The sequence below is a fragment of the Sturnus vulgaris genome, chromosome 19 (assembly GCF_052056855.1).
Source record: "Sturnus vulgaris isolate bStuVul1 chromosome 19, bStuVul1.hap1, whole genome shotgun sequence".
Lineage (NCBI taxonomy): Eukaryota > Metazoa > Chordata > Aves > Passeriformes > Sturnidae > Sturnus > Sturnus vulgaris.
In genome coordinates, this window is record NC_142261.1 from 9,806,812 (window position 1) to 9,831,482 (window position 24,671).

At 57.8% G+C, this 24,671-nt stretch overlaps 5 protein-coding genes across 9 annotated transcripts in view; 1 reads left to right on the forward strand and 4 right to left on the reverse strand.

Annotated features, from left to right (window-relative positions):
* Positions 1–4,496, reverse strand: part of TPCN1 (two pore segment channel 1) — a 39,633-nt gene extending 35,137 nt beyond the window's left edge. Inside the window, exon 1 of one of the 2 annotated variants that reach the window (XM_014894601.2) lies at positions 4,297–4,492. In XM_014894601.2, the coding sequence (XP_014750087.1) occupies positions 4,297–4,408 (112 nt within the window). In that variant the 5' untranslated portion in view covers positions 4,409–4,492. Of the gene's footprint in view, positions 1–4,296 lie in introns of both variants that reach the window. The other variant, XM_088176063.1, reaches the window with a different exon arrangement.
* A 1,430-nt stretch (positions 4,497–5,926) lies between these two features.
* RITA1 (RBPJ interacting and tubulin associated 1) lies at positions 5,927–9,515 on the reverse strand. 3 transcript variants are annotated; one of them, XM_088175860.1, is made up of 4 exons: positions 9,277–9,515; positions 8,188–9,074; positions 7,592–7,769; positions 5,927–6,696 (listed from the first exon to the last, which is right to left on the reverse strand). In XM_088175860.1, the coding sequence occupies exons 1-2, from the start codon at positions 9,507–9,509 to the stop codon at positions 8,540–8,542; spliced, it is 768 nt and encodes a 255-aa protein (XP_088031986.1). In that variant the 5' UTR covers positions 9,510–9,515; the 3' UTR covers positions 5,927–6,696; positions 7,592–7,769; positions 8,188–8,539. The 3 variants fall into 3 exon arrangements, with proteins under 3 accessions (XP_088031986.1, XP_014749919.2, XP_088031985.1); XM_014894433.2 differs by having other exon boundaries at positions 5,927–7,769; positions 8,395–9,074; XM_088175859.1 differs by having other exon boundaries at positions 5,927–7,769.
* A 51-nt stretch (positions 9,516–9,566) lies between these two features.
* DDX54 (DEAD-box helicase 54) lies at positions 9,567–15,023 on the forward strand. Of its 2 annotated transcripts, XM_088176315.1 has the most exons (20): positions 9,567–9,631; positions 10,059–10,194; positions 10,281–10,351; positions 10,434–10,619; positions 10,707–10,756; positions 10,864–10,905; positions 11,129–11,224; positions 11,335–11,456; positions 11,603–11,664; positions 11,784–11,915; positions 12,153–12,363; positions 12,638–12,772; positions 13,012–13,233; positions 13,323–13,396; positions 13,478–13,675; positions 13,825–13,970; positions 14,045–14,158; positions 14,245–14,349; positions 14,537–14,640; positions 14,728–15,023. In XM_088176315.1, exons 1-20 carry the CDS (start codon positions 9,593–9,595, stop codon positions 14,949–14,951), a joined length of 2,469 nt encoding a protein of 822 aa, XP_088032441.1. In that variant the 5' UTR covers positions 9,567–9,592; the 3' UTR covers positions 14,952–15,023. The 2 variants fall into 2 exon arrangements, with proteins under 2 accessions (XP_088032441.1, XP_088032440.1); XM_088176314.1 differs by having other exon boundaries at positions 14,537–15,023.
* Positions 15,024–15,079: 56 nt separating this feature from the next.
* CFAP73 (cilia and flagella associated protein 73) lies at positions 15,080–17,483 on the reverse strand. The gene is made up of 7 exons (XM_088176258.1): positions 17,408–17,483; positions 16,792–17,180; positions 16,575–16,679; positions 16,287–16,478; positions 15,987–16,208; positions 15,589–15,747; positions 15,080–15,472 (listed from the first exon to the last, which is right to left on the reverse strand). The coding sequence occupies exons 1-7, from the start codon at positions 17,466–17,468 to the stop codon at positions 15,377–15,379; spliced, it is 1,224 nt and encodes a 407-aa protein (XP_088032384.1). The 5' UTR covers positions 17,469–17,483; the 3' UTR covers positions 15,080–15,376.
* A 532-nt stretch (positions 17,484–18,015) lies between these two features.
* VSIG10 (V-set and immunoglobulin domain containing 10) lies at positions 18,016–24,064 on the reverse strand. The gene is made up of 8 exons (XM_014894606.2): positions 23,953–24,064; positions 23,458–23,742; positions 20,468–20,749; positions 19,403–19,696; positions 19,195–19,305; positions 18,938–18,950; positions 18,665–18,825; positions 18,016–18,549 (listed from the first exon to the last, which is right to left on the reverse strand). The coding sequence occupies exons 1-8, from the start codon at positions 24,035–24,037 to the stop codon at positions 18,482–18,484; spliced, it is 1,299 nt and encodes a 432-aa protein (XP_014750092.2). The 5' UTR covers positions 24,038–24,064; the 3' UTR covers positions 18,016–18,481.
* Positions 24,065–24,671: the final 607 nt, after the last annotated feature.

Genomic DNA, 24,671 nt, shown 5'->3' on the forward strand with positions numbered 1-24,671 from the left:
GCTGTGGACTCCATGGACAGACTTAACTCTCTCACTGCCAACACAAATGTGTTCTGGAACCAGATCCAACACAGAAGAGATTCCTGTCACTTCAGGTTGCATTGGCTACCAAACACATCAAAATCCAGACAATTCACAGGCCTCAAAAAGAACATGAACTGCCCCAAATCCCCTATCCTGAGGCTTAGTAAAGGATCTTTTTTTAAAGACAAGTTTGGTATCTACAACATCCATTAATGCTGTAACTGGACTCTGTTTTCAGAACCCACACCTGAGTCTCCACCAGCCACTTAGAAAAGGAACAGCTTTGCTGAAAGCCCCTTCCCACATTCCACCAGGGAACTGTCCCAGTGCAAGGGCAGAGGGTCCCTTCCAGCACTCCCCACTCTGCTCTGCAGGCACAACCAACAGGCCCTGGGCTGTCCTTACCCACATTCCTCCCCCAGGATGCCTGGGGCAGCCCCTCCAACCTCTCCAACACAGAAATCTCCTTTTCTTCACACACCTGCTCATTCCTAGCATTGCCAGGTGTATATTCACCTTCCCAAATAATTCACCTTCCCAAAAGGCCAGGCTGGCTCTGGTTTTCCTGACAATTCACTCCCCAGGCAGCAGAAAGTGAGACTGCATCAAAGTTATAACTTCCCATTTTCCAACAATCCTTCTAGAAAACATCACTCTTGGCTGTTGCAGTTGTTCCCCCACCTTCCTAATAATTAGTTTTTACCTCAATAGCAGATGCAGTTGCTTTCTTGTAAAAACTCAGAGTTGAAAAATGACTTCTTTCCCCCTGCCATCACCCATTGTGTGAGAAAACAGACAATATCCCATTGTTCTGTGTACAACACTCTGAGCTTTACTCTCTGCTCTGAACACACTGAAACTCTACTTGAGGCTACAGCAATTTCCATGCAGGAGGCAAAGGAGAATCTTGTATGTGATCTAATACAGGATAAATCAATGTGCACTCATTTATTGTTTATAGCTCCCATCAGCTCAAGGAGAGACACTGTCCTAGAGTTTCAAGGCTATCCACGCTGCCTTTGTGGATGGAAAACAGACTTAGGAGATGTTTTGAGAGCTCTGTTCAAACATTTCCCAGGAGTTCAGGAGGGATGGGAAATCACTAAACCCTGGCAGGTTCTCATCACTCTCAGGACAGGATTTTGGGAAAGGCCACAGCCAGGTTCACATCTCCCTTCTTGCCTTGTACAGAAATTCAGTTTCCTATTAGTCACTGCCCTCGGGCAGGGGCTGGGGAGCTGAACTGGAGTTTGTTTGGAGATGCTCAGATAAGATGTGCTAGGGAAGGGCAGTGTCACATTCATAGCTGTGGATCCAGGTGATGCAAGAGCTTTTCCCTGTCTCCTTCAGCTGCTGGAGCTGCAAAGGAAAATTACCCAGCCCTTACAGAGCACAGTGAGAAAACCAGGAGCACCACATTTTTCTGGATGTGGTCTGAATTCCTGTCAACTTTGCAGGATTCTGACCCTTTGTGGTGGCTGCACTTGGGAGCTCCCTGGAAGCCCAGCAAGGCAGAGTTTAATATTCCTCCCCATGTAAGTATTTTCTCTCATTAAATGCTTAAGAGCTGGAGGATTTGGGAGATTAATTTTTGCAGCTGGACATTTTCTTTAAGAATGCAATTTTCCACACAATTTTCTCCTTTAACTCCCTTTTATTCTAACCCCAAGACACTCACCCAGGAGAGGACTCTTCTGCTAGGTTTGGAAAGGAATTCACTTCAATCCTTTCTTTTTACATTTGCTACAGGCTTGCTTTCAGAAAACCTTGTTTCTACTTATTTCAACCCAGAAACTTGTCTCCAGTTCCAGGCAATCAACACCAAGAATCCACAACTACAAATTCATTTATCCAAAGACCTGACTGGAACAAAGCCAGACCGTGGATAGGGGTTTTTTTTAATTTAAAAGCACAAAAAAGTTCTTTACAAAACACATAAGCTGATATACACTGAACCACACACACAGCACTCAGTGACATGGCTGTGACAGGCTGGAGAATGGACTAAAATTTAGAGGAGTTTGTGCACACGGGAACACAAAGCAAGAGTGAGACTTAATTATTATCAACCTCAAACATGTGATTGAACAAGGAGCAGCTACACAGCCACTCTGTCTTTCCCCAGGTGTCACCTGGAAGAGGATGGTGGGTCCTTCACTGCAAACAGTCCCAGCCTGTTCTGGGGACACACCTCAGTAAAAGTTTTGTGTTTAACCTGTCATTGAATCCCTTGGAGTTGATGATGGCTGTTCCTCCAAATTCTGGCTGAATATTCACTTATGAGAGTTTAGGCAATGGGAAGATAAAGCCAGAAGGAAAGAGCCCCCTGACCTTCCCTGTCCCCATGTCCTCATCTTCACCCTGGCAGGCTCCCTCTCCCCTGACAAGGACTTCTCACACACTTTTTCCCCTGGAAAAGAAAAGCTTCTGAATGAAAAGGTGACATCACACAGTTCTGTTAATGCCATTTCAATGCTCAACAGCCCAGGGGAGGGAGGCAGAGCAGAGGGGACACATTTGATTCCTCACAGCCTCCACAAGACACAACTTTGCCACATTTCACAGCAGATTTTCTGTGCAGGCAAAGAGCAAAAGCTGGACCACACATCCTGGTTTTTAAACAAGCTTACTTTTGCCACTGCTGGTGTCAGTGGGCTCACTCCCTGATTTAAGCTTCCCACTTCCCAGAGATAAACCTGCCTTTCAAGCTGTTGATGCCAGCCTTCCCCTCCTAATCCTTCATCCCACCCTGACTTCAGAAGGCTCTCTATCATTCTCTATCACCTCCACAGCATAAGCATTATATTGCTGCAGCAAATCCCACTTTAACAGTGATTAAAACATACAAATAAGAGACATTTCATTTGAAAGATCCCAGGAAATGAGTTCTCAAAAACCACAGAGCGATCCTGTAAGAAGCACAAAATTGGTCCCTAAAGAACTTCCCTGTATTTCAATGTGGAGAATTTTATTTATTAATACATTCATTCTCATGCCTGTGCTTTAACACAGTCATGCTGGCTTCAAGCAATTGTTAAGCCTCACACAACTTCTTCTTTGAAGGGATGGGAGGCGGGGGAAAGAAAGAGGGAAGAGTGATTAAAATTAGTCACAAGGAATCCTATAAATACACCCGTGGATGGAGGAAGAAATCTCTCTTCTATTTAACTTAAAAATAGAGGGCTAAACTTTAAAAGACAAGCAGATGGAATGAAGCAAGGATAAAACAGAGCTTAGAGAAAGTCAATTGGGCAATTTAGTCAGGGATCTGCACTGTGGGGTGGCAGAGGAGGGAGGAAGAATCTTGATTATCCAAAATTAATTCCTGAGTTGGGAAAGCAAGAACGAGAAATTTAAGGGAACCTATCTTAATGCAAGAGGAATCAAATCTCAGAGGCAGTATGGCACAGAGGGATAATGTGAAAAAAAGAGATGCCTGGACAGGAAATGATGCATTTGTTCCAAATGTTCAGCCTGTGGCAGCAAGGGCTGGAACAGCATCACAAGACCTGTGTGTGTGCACCTGCAACTGGAAGTCACGGGGATGTGCTGGAAAAAACTGCAGATACACCCAGTGAGGTGAAACAGCAACCAGAAACTCTCTAAACACAGTAAGACACATCTGCTGGCCACATCCAACCTGCAGGGTGAGGACTTTAATGAAGACACAGAGGAGAAAAGCAAAGCTTCTGAGGGATGCTGGCTCAGGGATGTTTTCAGGGATGTTTTCCCCCTCTCAGTGCTCACAGCCTGGCTGTGCCCCACTAAACAGCCGGGGCCAACATGAATACATTGTCTAAAAGTACTCCAGGTTCTTTGATAAGAACACAATAAAGACGTGGAAGGGATTTATCAACACTTCCCTTCTTGCAAAAATCGGAATGCAAACTAGAAACAGACAAAAGAAGCCTCACAAAGTGCAGATGGGAAAACGCCACACGAGATAACTGCAGTGGGACAGTGCCAAGGGAAGGAGATGCTCTGAGACAGCGTGCAGGAAAAGGATAAAGGTCACAGGTTGTTACACGGAAACCACAAAAGTGTGTGTTAGAAACAGCACTGGTGGGACCTGTCCGGGCCGGAGCTGAGAGCAACAAGCGGCACAACAAACAGTACAACAAACAGAATAACAAACAGCACAACAAACAGCACAACGAACAACTCCCTGACCTGCCTTTACCGGGCAGCCCCAGGCACCGAGCGCCAGCTCTGGGGTCCCACAGCGGCCACCCCAAGCGACAACTGGGGCAGGCAATGACAAAGGGCTCTTACTTTCGTTGGGCAGCTCCTCCCGATCCAGCTCATCCAGAGGGGCTGAGGCGCTGCTCCCGCTGTCGTCCAGGGTGAGGATCAGGGGAACATCATCGTCCATGCTCACCGCCATGGCGTCCCTTGTGCGGCTCCTGCTCACGGAGCTTCCAACAGCGCGTTCTGCAGCTCGCTGGGGCAGCGCAGGGTCAGAAGCTGTCCCGGCACAGTCCCCGCCCGGGGCTGTGTGCTGGACACCGGGACACGGCACTGCGCGCACCCATCTCCAAAGGCAGCGCAGGACTCGGGACTCGATGGATCCGTGCCAAGCTCAACTCACAGCGCGGGGCTGCCGATCCCGGCCGGCGCTCGGCTCGCAGCACGGCGGGGACGCAGCAGGGACCGATCCTCGGGCAGCTCCTGACCCCGCGGCACCGGGAGCGGCGGCCGGGGCCGGCATGGCGCTACGCGTGCCGGTCACACATGGCTCCGTGCCCCGCCGTGCCCCAGCCCCGGCACCGCAGCTAAGGGAGAGAAGGCGGGAGCGCCGGAGGCCGCCGGGAGTCCGCACACATCAAGTTCCCGCAGGGCTATTTTAAACTGCGCGATGCCACAAGGTCACGGGTTTCTGTGAAAGGTGAGGGAAAAGGAAAATGAAGCAGGCCCAGGACAGCGCCACGGGGACACTTCACAGCCGCTGTCCCTGCCCAGGGAGAGGGACACCGGCACGGCGCTGTCACCGCGCTGGGGAGGCCCGGCCCGGCGCCCTCCCCGCGCCCTCCTCCCGGCCCTGGGTGAACCTTCTCCTCACCAGCCCCCCGTACCCGCGGCCCCGGGACTCCCCGGACCCTCCAAACCCTCCCGGGACCACCCGATCCGGCCCGGGACCCCCCCGCACTCCCGGCCCGAACCGACCCCGCCGAACCGGCGCCTGCAGCGACGCGGCTCCTCCGCGCCCCGCCCCTCGCCTCCCATTGGCTGCTACAGAGCGGGTCCCGCCTCTTGGGGCGGGGCCTCCCCGCTCCCGCCAATCCGCGCACCGCGCCTGCCCCCACCCCTCCGCCAGAGGCTCCGCGTTATTCCCGCCTCCCCGCCCCAGCTCATGCACTCCGCCTCGCCATTGGATAGAAGCGCTGTCCCTCAAAACAGACGGGGGTGCTGATTGGCCTGGGAGGGCGGGGCCGGGCTCCGGGGGAGAGAAGCGCGGGCTGCCATTGGCTGCGGCGAGGCCCCGCCCCCGGATCGGGGAGGAGAGGAGCGGTCACCGGGGCAACGGCGGAACGCGGGCGGGAGCGCCTCGGGGAGCCTGAGGGGACCCGGCCCGGGACCCCAACCGCTCCCAGGATGGGACAGCCGCCTGTCCCCGCTCCGGATGGACATGTCGCTGTTGGCAGGCCCCGCTGGCCGTAGGAGTCGGGCCCTGAGTGCAGTAGATGCTGTGAGGGCACCCAGGAGCACTGGCTCTCGGGAGGCCCTGCAGGACATGATGCATGTTAAGGTCAGGCTGTTGCCTCCTGTTAGCACCTGGCTCCTGCTAGCTGTGCTGGTTTTTGGAGTGTATCCGCTCCATCCCAGCGCTCTGCTGATATCAGTGGAAAGCAGCCCTGCAGGAACTCGACTTCAACCCCCAAGTAAGCAACAAGTCAGGGTGGAGTCAAAGGTGGAGAGTGAGATTTATGTCAGTGCTGAGCAGGCAGAAAAACGAGAGCAGCAGCAGGGAGGATTCTCAGGTTGATTCAGGCCTCTGCATCAACAACTCTAGCCTGAGCTGAGCACCAGTGACACCGGATAGGCTGGATCTGGAGGTAGGAAACAAGTGAACATTTCCCCCACCTCATTTTATTCAGATTTAATGTGGGCTTTTATCCACACAAACACCAGCAGTAACAGAGCAGCTTTTGCTGTCATACTGGGCTGCACAGCTCTGGCAGAACAAGAGGAGGACAGGGCAACAGTAAAGCACCAATGTGAGTGACAATTATGGAACAAAATGCAAACAACCCATTTATACTTAAGCAACGTTGTCTTCATATGTAAATAGCAAGAAAGTGCCAGTTCTGACCTCCTGGAAGCCCTTGGTGACAACCTGGGCCAGTGTGGGACAGGAAAGTGTGGCTGATGAGATGAGCTCTAGTTTCTCCCACTGATTCCTTGGACCCTGCACACAGCAGTGGGGGTAAAGTGGCCAATCCCGGCCACACAGGCCACAGTCAACTTGATTTTCAGATAAAAATCTCTCCTTACTTTAAGAGGCTTCCTCTTCCAAGGACTCCAGCTCTCCGAGATTGCTTCATTTCTCTTCTGCTTAGATTCCAGGGCAGTTCCCCCAGTTTGCTGAGGACTCGCCTGGCTGGATCTCTCCTGGCTGCTGCTGGGGAACAGCATTCCTGCTCCGGTGTCAATCCTCAACCCTCTTGTCTCCACCTAGTGTCCAAATCACATCCAGATTCTCTCCCAGCCCAGTGAGACCTGCAGCCTTCACAGCTTGCCCATCACTGTGCCCACATCCCAAACACACCTGATCAGGCTCACATTGACACCAGCACTCCCAACCCCTCCTTTGAGAAGGCCACAATTGTTTGATGTCCCTCCAATTTTACCCCAGGGGGAGAAGAGCTGCTGGATTGTCTCCATGGGAAACATAGGGAGAGATCTGAGAGCTTGGAGCTAATCACAAGGATCCTCACTCACCTTCTCGGGTTTTAATAACATCAGTTTATTCTTGCTTCCTGTCAGGCCAAGAAATGAGCAGAAATTCCTCTCAGGGCAGGCTCCTGGCTGGCTCCAGCTCCACGTGCTGGAGTGGGTCAAGGCCCAATCCCCCTTGCTCAAAGTGCAATAAAATCATTTCTGGGGGCAGAATGATGCTCTTAACATGGCTTGGTGTCATTGGGTGAATTTGAGTGTTTCCCTTGGCATGGGAGTTACCAAATTCCCAGTAACCTCAGCAGCTCCTCACCACAGCCTCCCTCCCCAGGGAGCAGTGACTGCAAACTCAAGTCCCCCACCCCATGTCCTTTATCCACCTCCACACAGACAGAGCTGCTCTTTCCCACCTCAGCAAAGGAAGTGGAGGAGCTTTGGAGCTGCTCAGATCACTCAGCAACATCCCACAGATCCCAGATTTGGCGACACCGTGGCACTGCTGTGAGCACCTCACAATCCTCAGCACCAGCCACACAATTATGGATCTACTCAGCACCTCCTCATCACCACGAGCTGCCAAAACCCCCGTGCTGCAGATCCTTCTCTGTCACAAACCCCATCCAGCCGGGGACCATCCCACTGGCAGCAGGACACAGGGCAGTGCTTTCCTCACCTCTGTGCTCATCCTCCCTGGTCCTGCTTTGTCAGAGGAGTCCATAAGGCGTTGGTGACACAAAGCAAGGACAGCAGGGAGACACCAAGGCACATCCTGTGCATAGAGGCAGAGGGAATGGAGCTCAATTCCTGGAGAAGGGAACCTTTTGGGGGGCCTCAGAGCAGCCTCTCCATACCTGCAAAGAGGAGGCGGCCGTGAGGGTTGGGCTAAGGCTTGTGCTCAGGTGCAGAATGAGAGAACAGACACAAAATGAAACTAGGAAAGCTCTGACTGGATAAAGGGAGAATTTTCATTGTCCCTGAGGACAGTGGAATAGTGGAAAGGAGGCCGGAGAGGCTGTGCAGCCTCTATTCCTAGGGATTTCCACCACCTGACTGGACCTGCCGTGAGCAGGGATGTCCTGCATTCCCACAAGTGGGATGGAGCAGGACTGCTCTCGCCACACGTGGTCAGCCAAGGTCCTTGTCAGGGTCCCCAGACCTCAACTGCCCTCCGAACTCACCTGGGACCCCACCCCAGCAGCACCCCCTGTCCTGGGAGCTCCATGGAGCTCAGCCCCTGTGTGTCCCCATGGAGCTACACTGCCCATGTACCTGTGCCTGGATGGGACTGTACTGCACTGCAGGCACTCCTGTCTCCTGCTGCTCCAACTTCCCAGCTGGATTTCCCAGACAGCAGGACCCTCCTCTGACAACCACTGGACATCACGGGGAGCAGCTGTTCCCACCAAGGCTGTCCCACCCTGGCGCTGTGGGGTTGTGCCCTGAACAAGGAGGGCACTGCCCCAGCACTGTGGTCACCTTTGGCTCCTGGCTTGTCTTCCAGCATGGAACAGCCCCATCCTTTGCTTCCAGCCATGGAAAAGCCCAGGGTCCTTGTGGGCTTGGTCACAGGGAGGCCTCAGGTAGACTAAGGCTGTATGTACATCCAGAAGGACACTTGGCATCACTTCCAGGGGGGTCTGGCTTTGCAGCCACCTGCTGCCTTGGCATTGTGGAGCACAGGAGATCCGGATACGCTGTTGGACCGACCCCTCACCAGAGGGCCCTGGTGGGTAGCAGGGGTGGTTGGAGTGCTCTGGTTCTTCCACCTTTCTGTGCCGAGGCTGGAAGGCAGGCGAATCCTGTCTGGGGGGGTGCTCAGCCGGCTGACAGACTGAGAACGCCCTCTGCCAGGAGCACCCCAGCCTTTGGAGCAAGCATCGCTCCTGGGGTGCCTCCAGCCACACAGCTTCTCCTTGTGGCTGGGCTCAGATGGGGCCGGAGGTGCAGAGGCCGGTGGGTGGACGGCTCGCAGGGGAGTCCCGGTGCAGTGCGGGGAAAGGGCAGGCTGGTTTCGGGGAGCAGGCGGGGGGCTCCAGAGCAGCGAATGGAGCTTGGCCACATCTTCCTTCCTCATCCGCGGAGCTGCCCAGGCAGGACCCTGCGGCTTGGCACCAAACAGCGACTCGTCACAGAAGGACGGAGCGTGGCTTCGGGACCTTGGAGGGCGACAAGCGAAGAAACACGTGTTGGTTACAGCGGGGGAAATGAGAGCGGGAGTGACCGAGAGCCGGCGGGGCAGCCGAGCCCGGGCTGCGGGAGTCAAGGGGCTCCATAGGGCGCCCCAGGGACACCGACGGGGAGCGAGCCCCGAAACCCGCGACAGCGGAGATCCGAGCAGCGCCCCGAGCCACCGCTCACCTGCACTGAGTGCCGGGCCGGGAGCCGCCGGCTGAGGGAGCCGCCGGAGCCGCCCAGGGCGGAGGGAAGGCGGGCGGCGGCGGGCGGGCCCCGGCGGGGCGGCCGAACAGCGACTCGTCCACGAAGGACGCCCGCACCCGGCGGCGGCCCCGGGGACCCCGCGAAGGGCGGGCGGCGGTGCCCGCGGAGCCGCCGGCCGGGACCGGGGCCGGGGCCGGACCCGCCGCCCGCATGGCCGCGGCCCCGGGGCGGGCACGGAGAGGGCCCGGCCCCTTCCGGCCCCGCCCTGACACGTGGATCCGCCGCCGGTACCGACATGGCGCCGCGCACCCGCCGCCAGCCCCGCGGAGCGCCGGTACGGGGGACGGGACGGGACGGGACGGGACGGGACGGGACAGGACGGGAGGGGAGCGAGGCGGGCCCGAACGAGCTGTGTCCCTGCCCCCCGTGCCGCTGGGCCCAGTACTGCGGCCCCGGTCTCCATGTGCCCATGTCCACAGTACCGGTATCCTTAGTGCCAGTATCCCCAGTGCCCGCATTCCTGGTACGCGTGTCCCCACTACCAGTGTGCAAGTGTCCCCAGTACCGTGTCCCGATGCCCATGTCCTCAGCACCAGTGTCCCAGTGCCCAGTACCAGTACTCAGTATCAGTGTCCCCAGTGCCGATGTCCCCAATACCCACGGTCACCAGCACTGGTGGCCCTGCCTGCCATGGCAGCAGTGCAGAGCTGCAGTGATCCCGACACCCATCACCACCACAGCCATGTCCCCACTGTCCTCAGGTCGCTGTGACCCCACTGCCCGCCTTCCCTACCACAACCGAGGAGGACGATGGCGCCGATGCTGAGCTGGACACTCAGGCCATGGTGCGGGCCCAGAATCAGAAGAAGAAGAAATCTGGAGGATTCCAGTCCATGGGTGCGTGTGAGGCAGGGGACGACTGTCCCTGGGACAGGGACTGTCCCCTCCTGCCCATGCCCCCTCACTTGTCCCTGTTTCCCTAGGCCTCAGCTACCCTGTCTTCAAGGGCATCATGAAGAAGGGCTACAAGGTGCCCACACCTATCCAGAGGAAGGTGAGCATGGCGAGCGGTGGGTCCCTGCCCCCAGGGGTGGCAGTGGGACAGTGATGGTGACGGTGACAGTGGTGTCCCACAGACCATCCCTGCCATCCTACGTGGCCGGGACGTGGTGGCGATGGCACGGACGGGCAGTGGGAAGACAGCCTGTTTCCTCATCCCCATGTTTGAGCGGCTGAAGGCGCCCAGCCAGGCCGGGGCCCGCGCCCTCATCCTCTCGCCCACCCGGGAGCTGGCCCTGCAGACCCTCAAGTTCACCAAGGAGGTACAGGGGACACGGGGGCGAGTGGGAACAACGGGAGCAATGGGTTGGTTTTACATCCCACCAATATGTTTCTTCCTCACCCTGCAGCTGGGCAAATTCACGGGCTTGAAGACAGCCCTGATCCTGGGAGGAGACAAGTGAGCTGTCCCCATGTCCCCTCCAATCCCTGCTTCCTGAGCCTCCCCAAAACCCAGTGAGGGTCTGAGCTGCCTGGTGCCACCCCAGTCTCTCCTCTCTCTCACAGGATGGAGGACCAGTTTGCTGCCCTGCATGAGAACCCCGACATGTGAGTGGGGCAGAGGGAGGGGATCCAGTGGGGAAATGGCCACCAGCCATCCGGGGACGTCACTGGCGTTTAGAACCAGTGTGCCTGATGGGCATTCCTGGTGTCCCTTGGAGCAACTTCCTGTGGGACAACATGGTCTCTGTTGGGTTGGACTTGAGACCTGCTCCCAGGATGGTGTGGGGACACTGTCGGTCTGGTCCTGTCACCACCTCTGTCCCCACAGAATCATAGCCACCCCTGGGCGCCTGGTGCACGTGGCAGTGGAGATGAAGCTGAAGCTGCACACCGTGGAGTACGTGGTGTTTGACGAGGCCGACAGGTCAGTGGGGCTCAGGGGCATCCCCAGGGCTGGCAGTGTCCCCACATGGGTGAGAGGCCCAGGGAGTGGCAGAGAGGGACCTGCCATGTGCCATATTCTCTCCCCTGCAGGCTCTTTGAGATGGGCTTTGCTGAGCAGCTCCAGGAGATCATTGCCCGCCTCCCAGACTGCCACCAGACCGTGCTGTTCTCTGCCACACTGCCCAAGCTGCTCGTCGAGTTTGCCCGGGCTGGTGAGGAGCTGGGGACAGGGACAAGGCACAGTCCCGCAGCCAGGCTGAGCCCAGTACTGGGAAAACCAAGCTGGATTAATGCTGGGCCAAGTGTGTGTCCCCAGCAGCACATCCCGAGTTGACCCGTGTCCCGTGTGTCACCACAGGCCTCACTGAGCCGATGCTGATCCGCCTGGATGTGGAGTCCAAGCTGAGTGAGCAGCTCAAGGTGAGATGGGCTGGGGGAGTTCAAGACAGGCTTTGTGACCCCTACCCGCTGCAAGCTACCGAGGAGGGGACAAGGGTGGCAGTGGTGGCACAGGGCTGAGCACTGCCCTCATACTGCAGCTGGTGTTCTTCCATGTGCGTGGGGACGACAAACCGGCCGTGCTGCTCCACCTGCTCCGCAGCGTGGTGAAGCCCCAGGACCAGACAGTTGTCTTCGTGGCCACCAAGCACCATACAGAGTATTTGAGGGAGGTAAGTGGTATTTGGGGGTGCCCCTGTGGGGTCTGCAGCTGTGGCTGCAGGAATCTCTCCCTCTGTTTCACTGGGTTGAAGGAGAAATCCCAGAATATGTGGTCATGGAGGTACTGCATCCTCAGAGAGAGGAGGGAGCATAGTGGGATTTGGAGGTCCAAGTGGCCACTCTGGAGTCTCTGTCCCTGTCTCTCTGCTGAGGGCACATCCATCCAATCTCTTTTCCCCTATTCCCAGCTGCTGACGGCACAGGGCATCCGCTGCACCCACATCTACAGCTCTCTGGACCAGACTGCCCGCAAGATCAACATTGCTAAGTTCTCCCAGGGCAAGTGCCCAGTGCTGCTGGTCACCGACGTGGCTGCCCGGGGGCTGGACATCCCCATGCTGGACAATGTCATCAACTTCAGCTTCCCTGCCAAGGGCAAGCTGTTCCTGCATCGTGTCGGTGGGTGCCAGTGCCCTCACTGTGCTGTGATACTGAGGGACAGACTGGGAACAAAGCAATGTCAGTGTCCATGATGTCCTAGCTGGACTGTGAGGGCTCTTGGGGGCAGGACTGGTACCTTCCCTGTAGGCCTTCCCCTTGCCCCTTCCCCAGCCATATCCCCCATGGTAAATGCCATGTATAGACTGCCAGGGACACCAGGGGTTCCCTTGCCTGGGTGGGGCCAGGCTGAGCTGGCTGTGTGTGGTTTCCCATTCTCCTCTTGCCTTGCCAGGCCGTGTGGCCCGAGCTGGCCGGAGTGGCACTGCCTACTCGCTGGTGGCTCCTGATGAGATGCCCTACGTGTTCGACCTCCATCTCTTCCTGGGGCGCCCACTCATCCTCGCTGGAGCCCAGGAGATGCCTACTGGTGAGGGGTGGCTGTGTGGCCACTGGGGTGTTATCCTTGGCCAGTGCTGGAGTTTGTGTTCTTGTGGTGGGCCCTCACACAGAGGGGTGATGGGGAGAATGGAGTGCTGGGGGCTGTGATACACCCTGTATGTAGGGGATGCTGACTGTACAGAGCCGAGCTCCCTGGAGCTGGCACCTCTGCTCTAATAAATCCAGGGTGGGTGCTGGGCTGCTGACACAGTGTCCCCTGGGCTGCAGATGCTGGCGGGGTCCTAGGCCGTGTCCCCCAGAGCCTGGTGGATGACGAGGAATGCCTGCTGCTGACGGACCACGAGGGCTCTCTGGAGCTGCGCAGCCTCCGCCGCGTCGCAGACAACGCCCACAAGCAGTACCTGCGCTCCCGGCCCGGGCCCTCGCCAGAGTCCATCAAGAGGGCCAAGGACCTGGATGTGTCCCAGCTGGGCATGCACCCCCTCTTCCGTGAGTGCTGAGGAGGTGCTGAGGGAGGGGACCCCATTGCCCTCCCCAGGAAACTGATCTGTGCCCCCCTCCCTGCCTGCCTTCCCCAGGAGCTCGCTTCGAAGACACCGAGCTGCAGAGGCTGAAATTGGTGGATAGCATTAAAACCTACAAGTCCAAGGCGGTGAGTTGAGACTTCTGGGATGGGATGGGGATGGGATGCCCACATGGCTCACTGGGAATCATGCTCCTGCCCTGGGCACAGACCATCTTTGAGATCAACGCCACATCCCGCACACCGGCCAGCACCGTGATGCGATCCAAGCGGCGCCACGACCATGCCCTGATTGAGAAGTTCCAGCGTGGGCAGCAGGAGAAGCAGGCAGCAGCACTTAAAGGGCAGGGGCTGTGCCCGCCTGCTCCTGAGCCCCAGGATGGGGAAGGAGAGCAGGAAGACCTCCAGGTAACGGGGACATGGATGCAGGAACTGCTGCAGAGCTGCCTTGTCCCGGTGCTGGCAGCACCACGCCCCAGATTGTGCTGGGGCTTGGGGGTTGGTGCAGAGACTTGCAGGGACGTTGGCTCCCACACCCCTCCACTGTTCCCATCCAGGACGTGTTCTCCAATGTGAGGGGCCAGAAGCGAAAACGGGGCCGAGGAGGAGAAGATGGTCCCAGGAAAAAGCCGCAGCAGGCGGCACAACAGGACGAGGACTTCTACATCCCATACCGGCCCAAGGACTTTGAGAGTGAGCGGGGGTAAGTCTGGGGGGGCTCCTGCTGCTGTCCCATCCCAGCTGTGCGGGGGCTGCTCTCATCACCCCCCTTTGCAGGCTGAGTGTGGGCGGTGAGGGCAGCGCCTTCGAGCAGCAGGCAGCTGGAGCCGTGCTGGATCTCATGGGCGATGAGAACCACAACCTCAACAAGAGCAAGCAGCTGCTCAAGTGGTGAGTGGGGTTTGCCCATGGGCTGGAGGGAGAATCAGGGCTGGGAGTGGCACTGCTCGGTCCCACCACGCTTCTGTCTCTTGCAGGGACCGCAAAAAGAAGCGGTTTGTGGGGCAGACAGGCCAAGAGGACAAGAAGAAGGTGCGGACGGAGAGCGGGCACTACATCAGCAGCTCCTACAAGAACAACCTGTATCCTGCCATGGGCACTGCTGCCTGCCTGGGCTGGGCACTGGGCACTGCGGGGACAGGGCTGGACCCACATGTCAGGGCTCCATCCCTGCCAGGGCAGCAGCCAGGGGAGGGAGCACAGTCAGACGGCCACAGCACAGGCTCAAGTGAGGAGTCACCACCTGTTCCCTTAACCCACCCGTCCCAGCTATGAGAAGTGGAAGCAGAAGTACAAAGTTGACGAGCGGGATGAGGATGAGGAAGGGCCACGCAGCAGGGAGCAGTTCAGAGGGAAGCACAGGCGTGGGCACGGTGAGTACCTGAAGCAAACAACAGCCCTGCATTGTTCCCCTCAGCCTGGCTCTGTCCCTGCCCTGATCACAGCCGTGTCCCCTGCAGGGCCCACGCAGCCGCCGGCGCAGGGCAGGGTGCGCTCGGAGCTGAAAACCAAGCAGCAGATCCTGAAGCAGCGCAAGAGGGCGGCCAAGCAGCGCTTCCTGCAGAGCGGGGGCTTGAAGCGCCTCAAGGCCCGGAACCGGCAGCGGGTGCAGGAGCTGCGGCAAATGGCCTTCGGGCGCCGGGCAGGCACTGCCAGGAAGGGCAAGCTGAGGAAGAGGATGTAGAGGACACGTCCCCTATGCCTGGGCTGGGAGTTGGGGAAGGGGACAGTAAATATTGGCTGGTTTTGTATCCCAGCTCCTCTCTGTGCCTGAGGTAATTCTTTCCCCAGAGATACAAGAACAAGCAAGTGTTGTGGCTGCACAGCTGGATGTATTTTGATGTGAAACACCTTCAGAGATGCCAGCAGCAGCTCCCTCCTCCTCCCCTTGCCTGGGGTGCTCTGTGCAGGAGGGAACCTCGGGAGTGCCCCTGGCCCTGCCTGAGTGTAGCACACCCCAGTGTGCCTGTGCCACTGCCATCCATGCTGTCTCTTGGCATGGGGTTTCCAGACTTGCAGGGGATTACCTCCATCTCCAGGGCTCCTGTGGCTCCATGCTGGCCTTGGCAGCCTCGCCCCAGCCCCAGAAGCAGCAGGTGTCCCCAGGGGCTATTCCTGGCCCTGAAGCAGCCTGGTAGTCCGGTGGTTCTGTGGGTGCGTGCCTGTGGCACAGATGTCAGCCAGGCCCTGCATGCAGAGCAGCACCTGTGGAGAGGGGAGCCTGATGCCACAGCCATCATCATCATCACAGCCATTTACAGGGATGTAAATGCCCCTGTGTGTCCCCAGCCCCACTGCCCCAGGGGTAGGGTTGTGCTGACCATGTCCAGCTGGGCCTTTGTGTCCTCCTGGGCTCTGTCCGTGGGGATCCTGAGCTGTGCAGAGGTTTGCTGGAAGAGGTTCAGCACAGCCAGCTTGATCTGCCCCAGCAGCAGATCCTTCTGCTTGGCTGTGCTCTGGATGTGGGTCCAGCAGGACTCCTGAGGACAGAGCGAGACCCTGGCCACTGCCCTCTGTCCTTCTGCACCACCAGGCCAGGTCAGGGGGACCCAGGAGTCCTGGCTGTGTATCCTCCCCATGCAGAGCTGTTGTTTTTTGGGCACGTGGAGATCCTTAGCTCAGCCCAGAGGGTGCAACCCAACTTGGCACCTCCACCACATCGGGCATCTCCCTTGAGCAGCAAGTCTAGGGGTCCTTGGGCATCCCCCATCCCCCTTACCCACTGCAGCACATCTTGGCGGGCAGCCTCCAGGCGTGTGTGGAGCTGGGCCAGCTCGTCCCTGGTGCCCAGGAGCTGGGTGCTGGACTCCTGCCGGTACTGCTCGAGCTGTGCCTTGCCCTGGGCCAGCATCTCCTGCCCGGCTTCTGCCTCCCGTGCCAGGGCTGCCCGCACTCCCACCAGCACCTCCAAATACTCCAGCATGGCCGGCACGTCCTGGAACTGGGCAGAGGGAGGAGGCTGAGAGGACAAGGGCTGGAGGGGACAGGGCTGGGTGGCACCGCGGGACCCCACGCTCACCTGCCCCGTGCTGGCCAGCACGTCCCGCAGGTAGTCCCCGAAGGGCCGGAGGCTCCTCAGGCGCCGGGCCAGGCGCTCCCTGCGCTGGAGCAGCTGCTCCAGCTCCCGCTGCAGCCGGGCAGCCCCAGCCCGCTCGGCCGCCCGCTGCTCGTCCGCCCGGCGCAGAGCCCGCTCCCGCCTGGCCTCCGCCGCCTGCACCACGGGCACGGGGTCAGCGGCCACCGGCCACCGCCCCCCGGCCAGCCTGGCCACCTCCGGCCAGCCCGGCCCCGAGCCCCAGCCCCGCACCTTGAGGAAGGACTCGAATCTGAGCACGGCGTCGCGGTGCTGCTCTTGCCTCCGGGCCAGCTGCTGCCGGCGCTGCGCCAGGCGCTGCATCTGCTGCTGAAATTCCTGTGGGATTGAAGTGTTCCGAGAGCATCGGCCCGCGCTTGTGCAGCCCGTGGGTAGCCCGGGACGTGCTGCCAGCCGCCGTGTCCCCGTGGCACACCTGGGGCCGCCTCACCTGCCGCTGGTTCTGCAGCTCCCGCTCCACCTCCGCCACCTCCCGTCTCTTCAGCAGCACACGAGTGGATGATGGCAGCAGCGTGGCGGGGTCCTGCGCTGCCACCGGCCTGCCACGGGCTGCGTGCAGCTCGGCTGGGCTGCGGAGGGACAGCCTGGGCAGGGCATCTGCCACCGTGGCACGGACAGGGCTCCCCTCGGGCCACCTTGCCCCCGGGCTCAGCGCGGGGAGCCTGGCCCGCTGCCCCGGGCGTGCAGGGATTGGCAGGAGCCACGCAGCGTTAGCCTTGCCTGTGTTCGTGTTCTTGCCCACCCCTCCCACTTCAGACTCCCCCCCCGGAGATCCCAGCACCAGTGCTGTTCCCAGGGAAGGACAAGCCACACCACAACCTCAGCTTTCTTGTTAGAACCCGGAGAATCCCTCGCCTTCCCTCAGCCCATGGCTGCAGCGTCCTCTCCTCCCTGGGAGCCTCAGTTGGGGACACTGCGCCCACTGGCAGTGGCGCCCGGAGATGGGAACACAAACCGAGCTCACAGGGCACACAGGATGTGCTGGGCTGCTTGCCAACCCTTTTGGGTTGGTCATTTGCCAGGGGGAGGGCAGAGGGGTGTCACTCACAGCAGCCGCAGCTTGTCCCGGAAAGCCGCTCGCAACCGCTTCTCCAGCTCCGAGTCCATCTCGGCCGGTGCCTCCTCCTCGCCCAGGGACCGGGACAGCCGAGGTGGTGGCAGCACAACAGAGTTGCCAGGGGCAGCCAGAGGCTCCCGCAGCTCCCTGGGATTTTCCTGGCTTGGCTCCGAGCGCAGCTGCGAGGGCGCGGTGCTGGGCACAGGGAATGCACCAGGGCTGCTTGCAGGGAGGCTCCTGCTCTCAGCCCTCCCACCCACACTCCATTCCCTCCAGCCCTCAGAACCCTCTGTTCAGGCTCCATGGCCTTTCAGAGACCACTGTCCCCACTCCTCCCTGTCCCCCTTGGCCTGCTCCAGCTCACACTGTCCTGACACCCCAGGGATGGCTCAGACCCCCTGACTTCACACACAATGCAGACCCTGCCTCTCTCTGCGTGTCCCAGGAGTGCTTCCCTAGCCCATCAGATCCCCTGTGTTCTGTCAGGTCCCCTTTGTCCTCCCATATGTGTGCTAATGTCCCCATTACCCTACACCCACACTTGACAAGGAGCAGATTAACGCCTCACTTGGACACAGAGCAACACTGCAGAAGGAATAGGGGAAAAGTATTTATAATACAAACAATTCAGCCTCCCCAGAGTCAGCGTCACCCATGTCCTGCCACACACCCCTTGTTTCTTCCCTTGGCCCAGGACCACTCTGGCCCCCTGGTGACTTTCTCCATCCCAGAGCCAGAATCCCACACAGGAATTCGAGTCCATCACAGGCATCCAAGTGAGGGGATGTTCCCATGTTCTGCCTGTGCTGAGTGTCAGCCTTGTTTTAGGGACACCCAAGACATAAGAAGGAAAATGGAACAGGAGAGAAGAAATGGAGGAACATGGCTGGGGAAGAACGGAGTGAAATTGTGGAAGGGGCAGGTGGAGAGAGGTGGGAAGGCTCTGCCTGAAGTGTCCTGGGACAGGACACTGACAGCCTGTGCTCGGCCACACCCAGTGAGGGCCTGCTTGATGCTGGATTCCAGCTGGAGCTCCATATGCTTCCTCAAGGAGGGATAGAAGCTATGAGCCTCGAGTCTCTTCTCTCACTTCCTGTGGAGACACCCTGCCATGGGGCTCGTCATCTTCACCTACACAGGGCACAGAGCAGCAGCATCTCAGCTACAACAGCCATCACAAACTCCTCCCTCCCTGGAAGCTGCTCTGGGAAGGCCCACAGCTCAGCAGGGGCAGGTGGCTGCTCACCTTCCATGAGGTGGTTCAGGTGAGCAGCCTGGGCCCTGCTCCCACGGACCAGCGCCATGGCCTCGTGCTCGGTGCAGCTGCTCAGGGCCTCCTCAGACCCCTTCCCCTCCTCGTCATCTTCAGAGTCCACCAGCACTAAGACATCCCCTGAGTCTGCATTCCTGGGAACAGCAGAGCAAGCTGGATAAAAGGCTGAGGAGAGCCTGTTCCCTGCCCTACAGGAAGGCTGAGGAGTGATGCCATGAGGGACTGGGCTGAGGAATGTCAACTCACCTGAATGCAGCACCTGAACGGGAGAGAAAAGAGAGACAGCATTAGAAACTGCCCCTCTGGGAGTGCCACTGGTTTTACTGGACTGGACAACCACTGCCAACCCTGCCTCCACGTCTGTGCCTCCCCCAGATGGTCACTGGCAGCCCCATGCAGAGGCACAGATGTGGAGGTGACCTGCCCAGACACAGCACAGGCAACCCTGACTGACTCCAGCACCCGGGGAGGGACAAGTGGGTTAGGGAGGAACCAGTCCCTACCTCTGAGGCACAGGAGGGGATTGTAGTACAACACAACCCCGGTGACAGTGAGGACAGTCAGGAGGGACAGGACCACCACAGCTCCCACAACCCCAACGACGTTCACTGGCTCTGCAGAGAGGGGACACAGATGGGTGAGGAATTCTCAGTGCAAGCCAAAGAGCAGGTGTGCTGTGTCCCCAGGCCCTCCTGCCACAGCCCCACTCACCTTTCACGGTGAGGCACACAAAGAGCTCCCTGAGCCCCACGGGGTTCTGTGCCTTGCAGACGTAGCAGCCACCGTCAGTGCCCTGGGAGCAGTTCTGGATGGTGAGCCGGGACACGTTGCCCTCCTGGGTGATGAGGAACCTCCCCCCGGGCTGGATCTCCACCTCGGGCTGGGTGATGTCCCTGAGCCAGCTGAGCCGAGCTGCCGGCGTGCTCTCGGTCACCCGGCAGGTCAGGGTCACATTGTCACCCACAAAGCAGGTCTGTGGGGGATCAGATTCCAGGGAAGGGAGTTCTGAACAGCCCCGGGGGAAAAGAAAACAAAAACAGGCGTCAAGGAGGGAATGGAGGCAATTAACTTAACGAGCAATCAAGCTTCTGGCTGATTAATAATCATTAACAGAAGGGAGGCAGGCAAGAGTCTGGAAGTTGAGTGCTATGGGTTTGGCATCTGTCTCACTCAGGAGCCTCCCAAGGAGTGACCTGAGCAGCTTTCCTGGTGCTCAGTCCCTTCTGACACCTGTCTCTATATCTGCAGGGAAAAATGGTCAGAGGGAAGCCAGCAGTAGATAGCAGGTAGTGAGGAGAAGAGTAGCCCAGGCATTTTTTTCCTTGGGATCAGCAGAGCTCTTGTGAAGCCTTGGCAACCCTTGGAGGATAAACACAGCCCAGATTCTCATCAGCCACTCAGATCCCTGAGATGCCTGAAGGGCACACACAATCCTTAAACCCAACCCTAGCAATCCTCATCTCAGGCTGCCCACAGCCCCCAAACCATCTCTCACTTTCACACAGGTGTGCGAAGCTTTCCACAGGTGAAAACACCGCTGGGGTGAAATTTGTTGGCCCCTGAAGATGGGCCCAAAACACAGCTCACCTACAACTCTGCCATGATGGATCTCAGCTGCAGGACATCTGTGCCTCCTGCTGCACAGGTGCCCTGCCATGCCACCTCCTGGCTTTTCTGCCCTCCTCAGTGCTCTGGAGAGCAGGGAGTGACCAGGGTACCCACCTGCCCCACAGTCACAGCTTCATTACCAGCTAATGAGGCAGAAAATCCACTCACTTATCTCCACAGTGCAGGCAGGCTCCTCCTGCTTCACCACGTGGCTGCCCACACACTTGAAGACTTTTCGGTGGGAGAGGTGGGAGCTGTTCAGTGTCTCCACGTGGGTGTCCGAGGAGCTGGTGGAGCTGATGACCCAGCTGGAGTTCTCCAAATCCTGCCCCTCCTCTCTCCAGTGCAGGGTGGGGTGTGGGTACCCCCCAGGCCAGCTGCAGAACAGCTGCAGCATCTGCCCTGACGAGGAGGTCTCAGCCCAGCACTTTGGGGTTGCCTGTGGTGGATCTATCAGCAAGGACAGCACATGGTCAGAAACACTTGCAGGGCTGGAATTCGTTTTCCATTCCCCTTGAAAAATCTTTCCTGTTTCCCTGCAAGTCTTGCTCCCTGACCTGGAGGGACAGCCCCAGGCATGCACAGCTGTAAGTGACAGCCAGCAGGGACCAAGGGGGGCTGTCAGAGTCCCCACAGCCAAGTCTTGAGGGAGGGAAAAAATTATTGCCACAGCTTCATCCAATGGAAATGAGATAAACACAGCTGGAGAATGAAATCCCACTGCCCTGGTTCTCATGGCACAGCTACCAGGGAGGAGCACTGAGTCATCACTTGAGAACAAGGCACAGTTCTGGCTCTCTCCCAGCTGCTCCTGCCACACACAGATCCACACACGTGCTGATTTAACAGCCAGAGGGATTCTGGACTCTGATCCAGGCAGAATTAACAGGCCATGCCCCTGAGTGTGCCTAATGCAGTGCTGAACGAGACCCCACCAAGAGATCAAACCAAAGCAAGCTGCACACCAGAGGTGTCAGAGGGGTATCTGAGACTTATTTTAGGGAACATTTATTCAGGAGACTTTGAAATTGCTTCAATTAATAAAACATACATCATGGCAAACCCTCGTGGGAGCTGCAAGGACACCTTCCTGGGGCTTGGCTCTCCAGGAACTGTACACACACCTCGGGTGATCTTTGAAACCACCCAACTCTGGCAAGAAAATTCTCTGCAACACTCCCTGTGTCCCACCTCACAGGATCAAACTGCTCCCAAACCCTGGCTGTGGTGAATAGGGCATCCTGTCAGCCTGAACCAGCAGAAAGTGCCCCACATCAATGGGGCACAGCCCCTCCAGGATGTTCAGGTGGACACAGCCCCTCCAGGATGTCCAGCCAGAGCTGTGCTTTCTGTGCTGACTCAGGAGCAGTTTCCTGAAGCCATCAGCTTTACATCCTGAACTCCCAGGCTCTCCCAGCACAACTCTGTCTAAAGAAATCTGCTCTCACAAAGTTAACAAACCAAAAGCCTAAAAATCTCCACCCTCCAAACCTCACAAAACACCAGCAAAAAGGACCTGTTGTGGTTTGACCCACAGAAGTGCTTGCACCAACCCACACACAGATGTGCCAAGGAATCCCTGGAGGTGTGGGACTGCATGTTTCCTTTACAGGTGCTTTTCATCCAAAATAAACACAGAATCACAGCTCAAGGCAGGGCTGCACCCTTGTCCTGTCACTAGAATGTTTACTATACTGCTTGTGGGGTTTTCAAAGTGCAGTTTTAAACAAAAAGAGAACTCTTGGGACAGGTTGAAGACTGTCAGCTGGTTATTCCCACACAAAACCTCTACATATCCTGGGAGGCTCTTCCACAGCATTGCCAAGTCCAAAATTTGCTATAGCCCAGGATAAGATGTTCCACCAACAGGAATTGTGAAAAAACAGGGCCCTGCTACAGGCCAGAGGTTAAACTTCTAACTTGCTCCTCCTGCTGACCTAAAGCATCTCCAGAAATTTCTTTCTCACTTATCAAAGGGTAGGCCCACATCACCTTTGTTGTACTTGGAAATTAGTTGACACAATTAATTCCAGACTAATAAATGAAGTTCAGATTGCAGCACCGACACTTGGCACCCCATAAATATGTTTTGTTCCCAAGTGTTCTGCCCCAGTGCTCCAGATTTGGGGGTCCTCACTCCTAAGCCCACTGCCTAAATATCCATTCCCTGAAGCAGCCTGGGGTTCAATCCTTCCACACCCCATCTTCACGTTCCTTGCTGCAGGAAGAGAATTTTTATTTCTGTAAACTTTCAAGAGGTTAATCTGTACAAAACAGGCGCAGTGTTTACACTCAGGCAGAACGAAGGAACACCCTGAAGGCAAACAGGTCTCATACATGGGAAGAGCAGCAAGAAAGGAAGGGGCCAAGGGAATACAGACGGTCAAAATGGGAAAAGCACCAGATTTTCCCTCTTCTCAGTCAAAGGGACCAAGAGTGGCACAAGACCTCCTGTGCTCTCTGCTAATCTGGAAGGGGCTGTTCCCATGGAATACATGAGGCATCAGGGCAAAACAATGGTTTCCTGGTAGAAGCAGAAAGGACTAAGTGGCTTGAGCGCTTTCCAGCACGAACTTCCACCTGTGCTCTGAACTTTTCTGAGGGAATGAATGGATGAAATAGAGATGGAAAAGGGAGAGAGCACCAGAAGACACAGAAGGGCTGAAAGAACTGGCCTGTGCTGATAACAGGTAGCTCTCGGGACACTGCTCCCACATAAACCTGAGGAATTTCCTGCTTCCATCAATGTAAGACTCCTCAGCTGGGAAGAGCTCTCCCACTAAAAGGATGGCACAGCACATCTATCTCAAACAAGGGACAGCAGACAGCGAGCAGCAGCCCTTTTCTGCAAGGTTTATGGACACTCAAGTCAGCCAGATTCTGAGGCAGAAAGTCCTCCTGGAATAGCTACAGGGAATGGACGATGTGCCCAAAAACTCGTTTATCACCAACAACGAAGAAGAGACACAGTGAGGACTTGAGAGCTGGCATTTCCCCTGCATATGCTAGATCTGTGACACACATTTTGGTGCTTGTGAGAGAAATTCTGCACAATAAAGCCGTTTGCACTTTCTAAATGTTATTTTTCCACCAGCGCCAGAGGAATTTGGGGATGTGGAAGGCGGAGGGGAGGAAGCCCAGCTGTGGGGATGACTTACTGGCCACCAGGAGCTGCACCCTGTGCTCATGGTCCGTCTTGTTCAGCACTTCCCTGCAGGTGTAGTTGCCCTCGTCCTGCACACGCAGCTCGGTGATGCTCAGGGAGCTGTTGTCCACCAGGGAAAAGCGAATGTCCGGGGGAAAGGAGACCCTCGAGGAGAAGAGAGGTGGGAAGGAGTGCGGGTCCCCTTGGAACCAGACCACCTCGGTGGCTTCCTTGGACACGTTGCGGCACAAAAGGAGGATGCTTCCTCCCACCTGCCCAAAGACCACTTCATCTGTTCCTGCAAGAGAGAAGGGACGGCGTTAGGGATGGAGGGAACGGGCAAAGCCACGTTCCTCCAGCAAAGACCTGGATATCGGGTCAGTGTCAGCCCTCTGAGGTGCGTGTTAGGGGGCTGCTGAGGGACCTCTGAGGTGACCACACACATCCAAGGCAGAGCAGGGTCAGGAAAAGGGACACAGCTCCCTGCTCCCCCCTCAGCCCGCGCTACCTGCGGCCTCCCGGCGCGGCACCAGCCCCCAGACGCACAGGGCGAGCAGCAGCCGCGCCGGCGGCATCGCGCCCAGCAGCTGCATGGTCGAGTGCCGCTGCCACAGCCCCGCGGAGGCGGTGCCGCCCTGCCACCGCCCCGCTGACAGGCCTGGGGAGGGCAGGCGTGCCCGGCCGGGGGGACCCGCCCGCCAGGGCCGTGAGGGGCCCGTGCTGGGGTCGTCCATGAGACTCAGAGCCGCCATCTTGGCCTCCCCCCTCCCTCCCACCAGGGGCCGCCCGCCATGTTGGGGTCACCTCACTCCCCCCTCGGCCACTGGGGCGGCCCCAGCAGAGCGGGGCTGGCGCTGCCGCCCGGTGCCGCCCATGGGCCGGCAGGGTTTGAACCGCACGGAGTGGAGTTCGCAGAGTAGTGTTCGCTGAGTGGTAAGCGACCCTCGCGTCCCGAGAGCTGCTCTAATCCACCCGCTTAGAGACACCCCACAGGCAGCGTAGTGGGAAGAGCAGAAATAAATGGTTATTCCTCTGTGTAACCCCGCAGCAAGGGCCGTAACTACGCAACTATCTTCGGGTTTCTCCTGCACACCTTACACGTGGCAGCTTGGAAGCACAAGGCGTGCGTGAAGCAGAGCGCTGAGACCCACAGGGCTGCCCCACTGGGCCCTGGCACATTAATTATTAATTAGCCTAATTAGCGGTAGGGGTAACAGTGCTGGCTCA

Excerpts from the sequence above, each read along its gene's own strand:
- RITA1 (XM_014894433.2), bottom strand. The coding sequence starts at position 9,509 with ATGCGGGCGGCGGGTCCGGCCCCGGCCCCGGTCCCGGCCGGCGGCTCC. Across the intron at positions 9,075-9,276 it reads CGGCCCGGCACTCAGTGCAG|GTCCCGAAGCCACGCTCCGT; the intron begins GTGAGCGGTGGC and ends TCGCCCTCCAAG.
- DDX54 (XM_088176314.1), top strand. The coding sequence starts at position 9,593 with ATGGCGCCGCGCACCCGCCGCCAGCCCCGCGGAGCGCCG. Across the intron at positions 10,906-11,128 it reads CTGCATGAGAACCCCGACAT|AATCATAGCCACCCCTGGGC; the intron begins GTGAGTGGGGCA and ends CTGTCCCCACAG. Across the intron at positions 11,916-12,152 it reads ATACAGAGTATTTGAGGGAG|CTGCTGACGGCACAGGGCAT; the intron begins GTAAGTGGTATT and ends CCCTATTCCCAG.
- CFAP73 (XM_088176258.1), bottom strand. The coding sequence starts at position 17,468 with ATGGACTCGGAGCTGGAGAAGCGGTTGCGAGCGGCTTTCCGGGACAAG. Across the intron at positions 15,748-15,986 it reads GCCAAGATGTGCTGCAGTGG|GAGTCCTGCTGGACCCACAT; the intron begins GTAAGGGGGATG and ends CTCTGTCCTCAG. Across the intron at positions 15,473-15,588 it reads CAAAGGCCCAGCTGGACATG|GTGCTGCTCTGCATGCAGGG; the intron begins GTCAGCACAACC and ends CCCTCTCCACAG.
- VSIG10 (XM_014894606.2), bottom strand. The coding sequence starts at position 24,037 with ATGCAGCTGCTGGGCGCGATGCCGCCGGCGCGGCTGCTGCTCGCCCTG. Across the intron at positions 23,743-23,952 it reads GCCGCGCCGGGAGGCCGCAG|GAACAGATGAAGTGGTCTTT; the intron begins GTAGCGCGGGCT and ends TCTCTCTTGCAG. Across the intron at positions 19,306-19,402 it reads TGTGTGCCTCACCGTGAAAG|AGCCAGTGAACGTCGTTGGG; the intron begins GTGAGTGGGGCT and ends CCCTCTCTGCAG.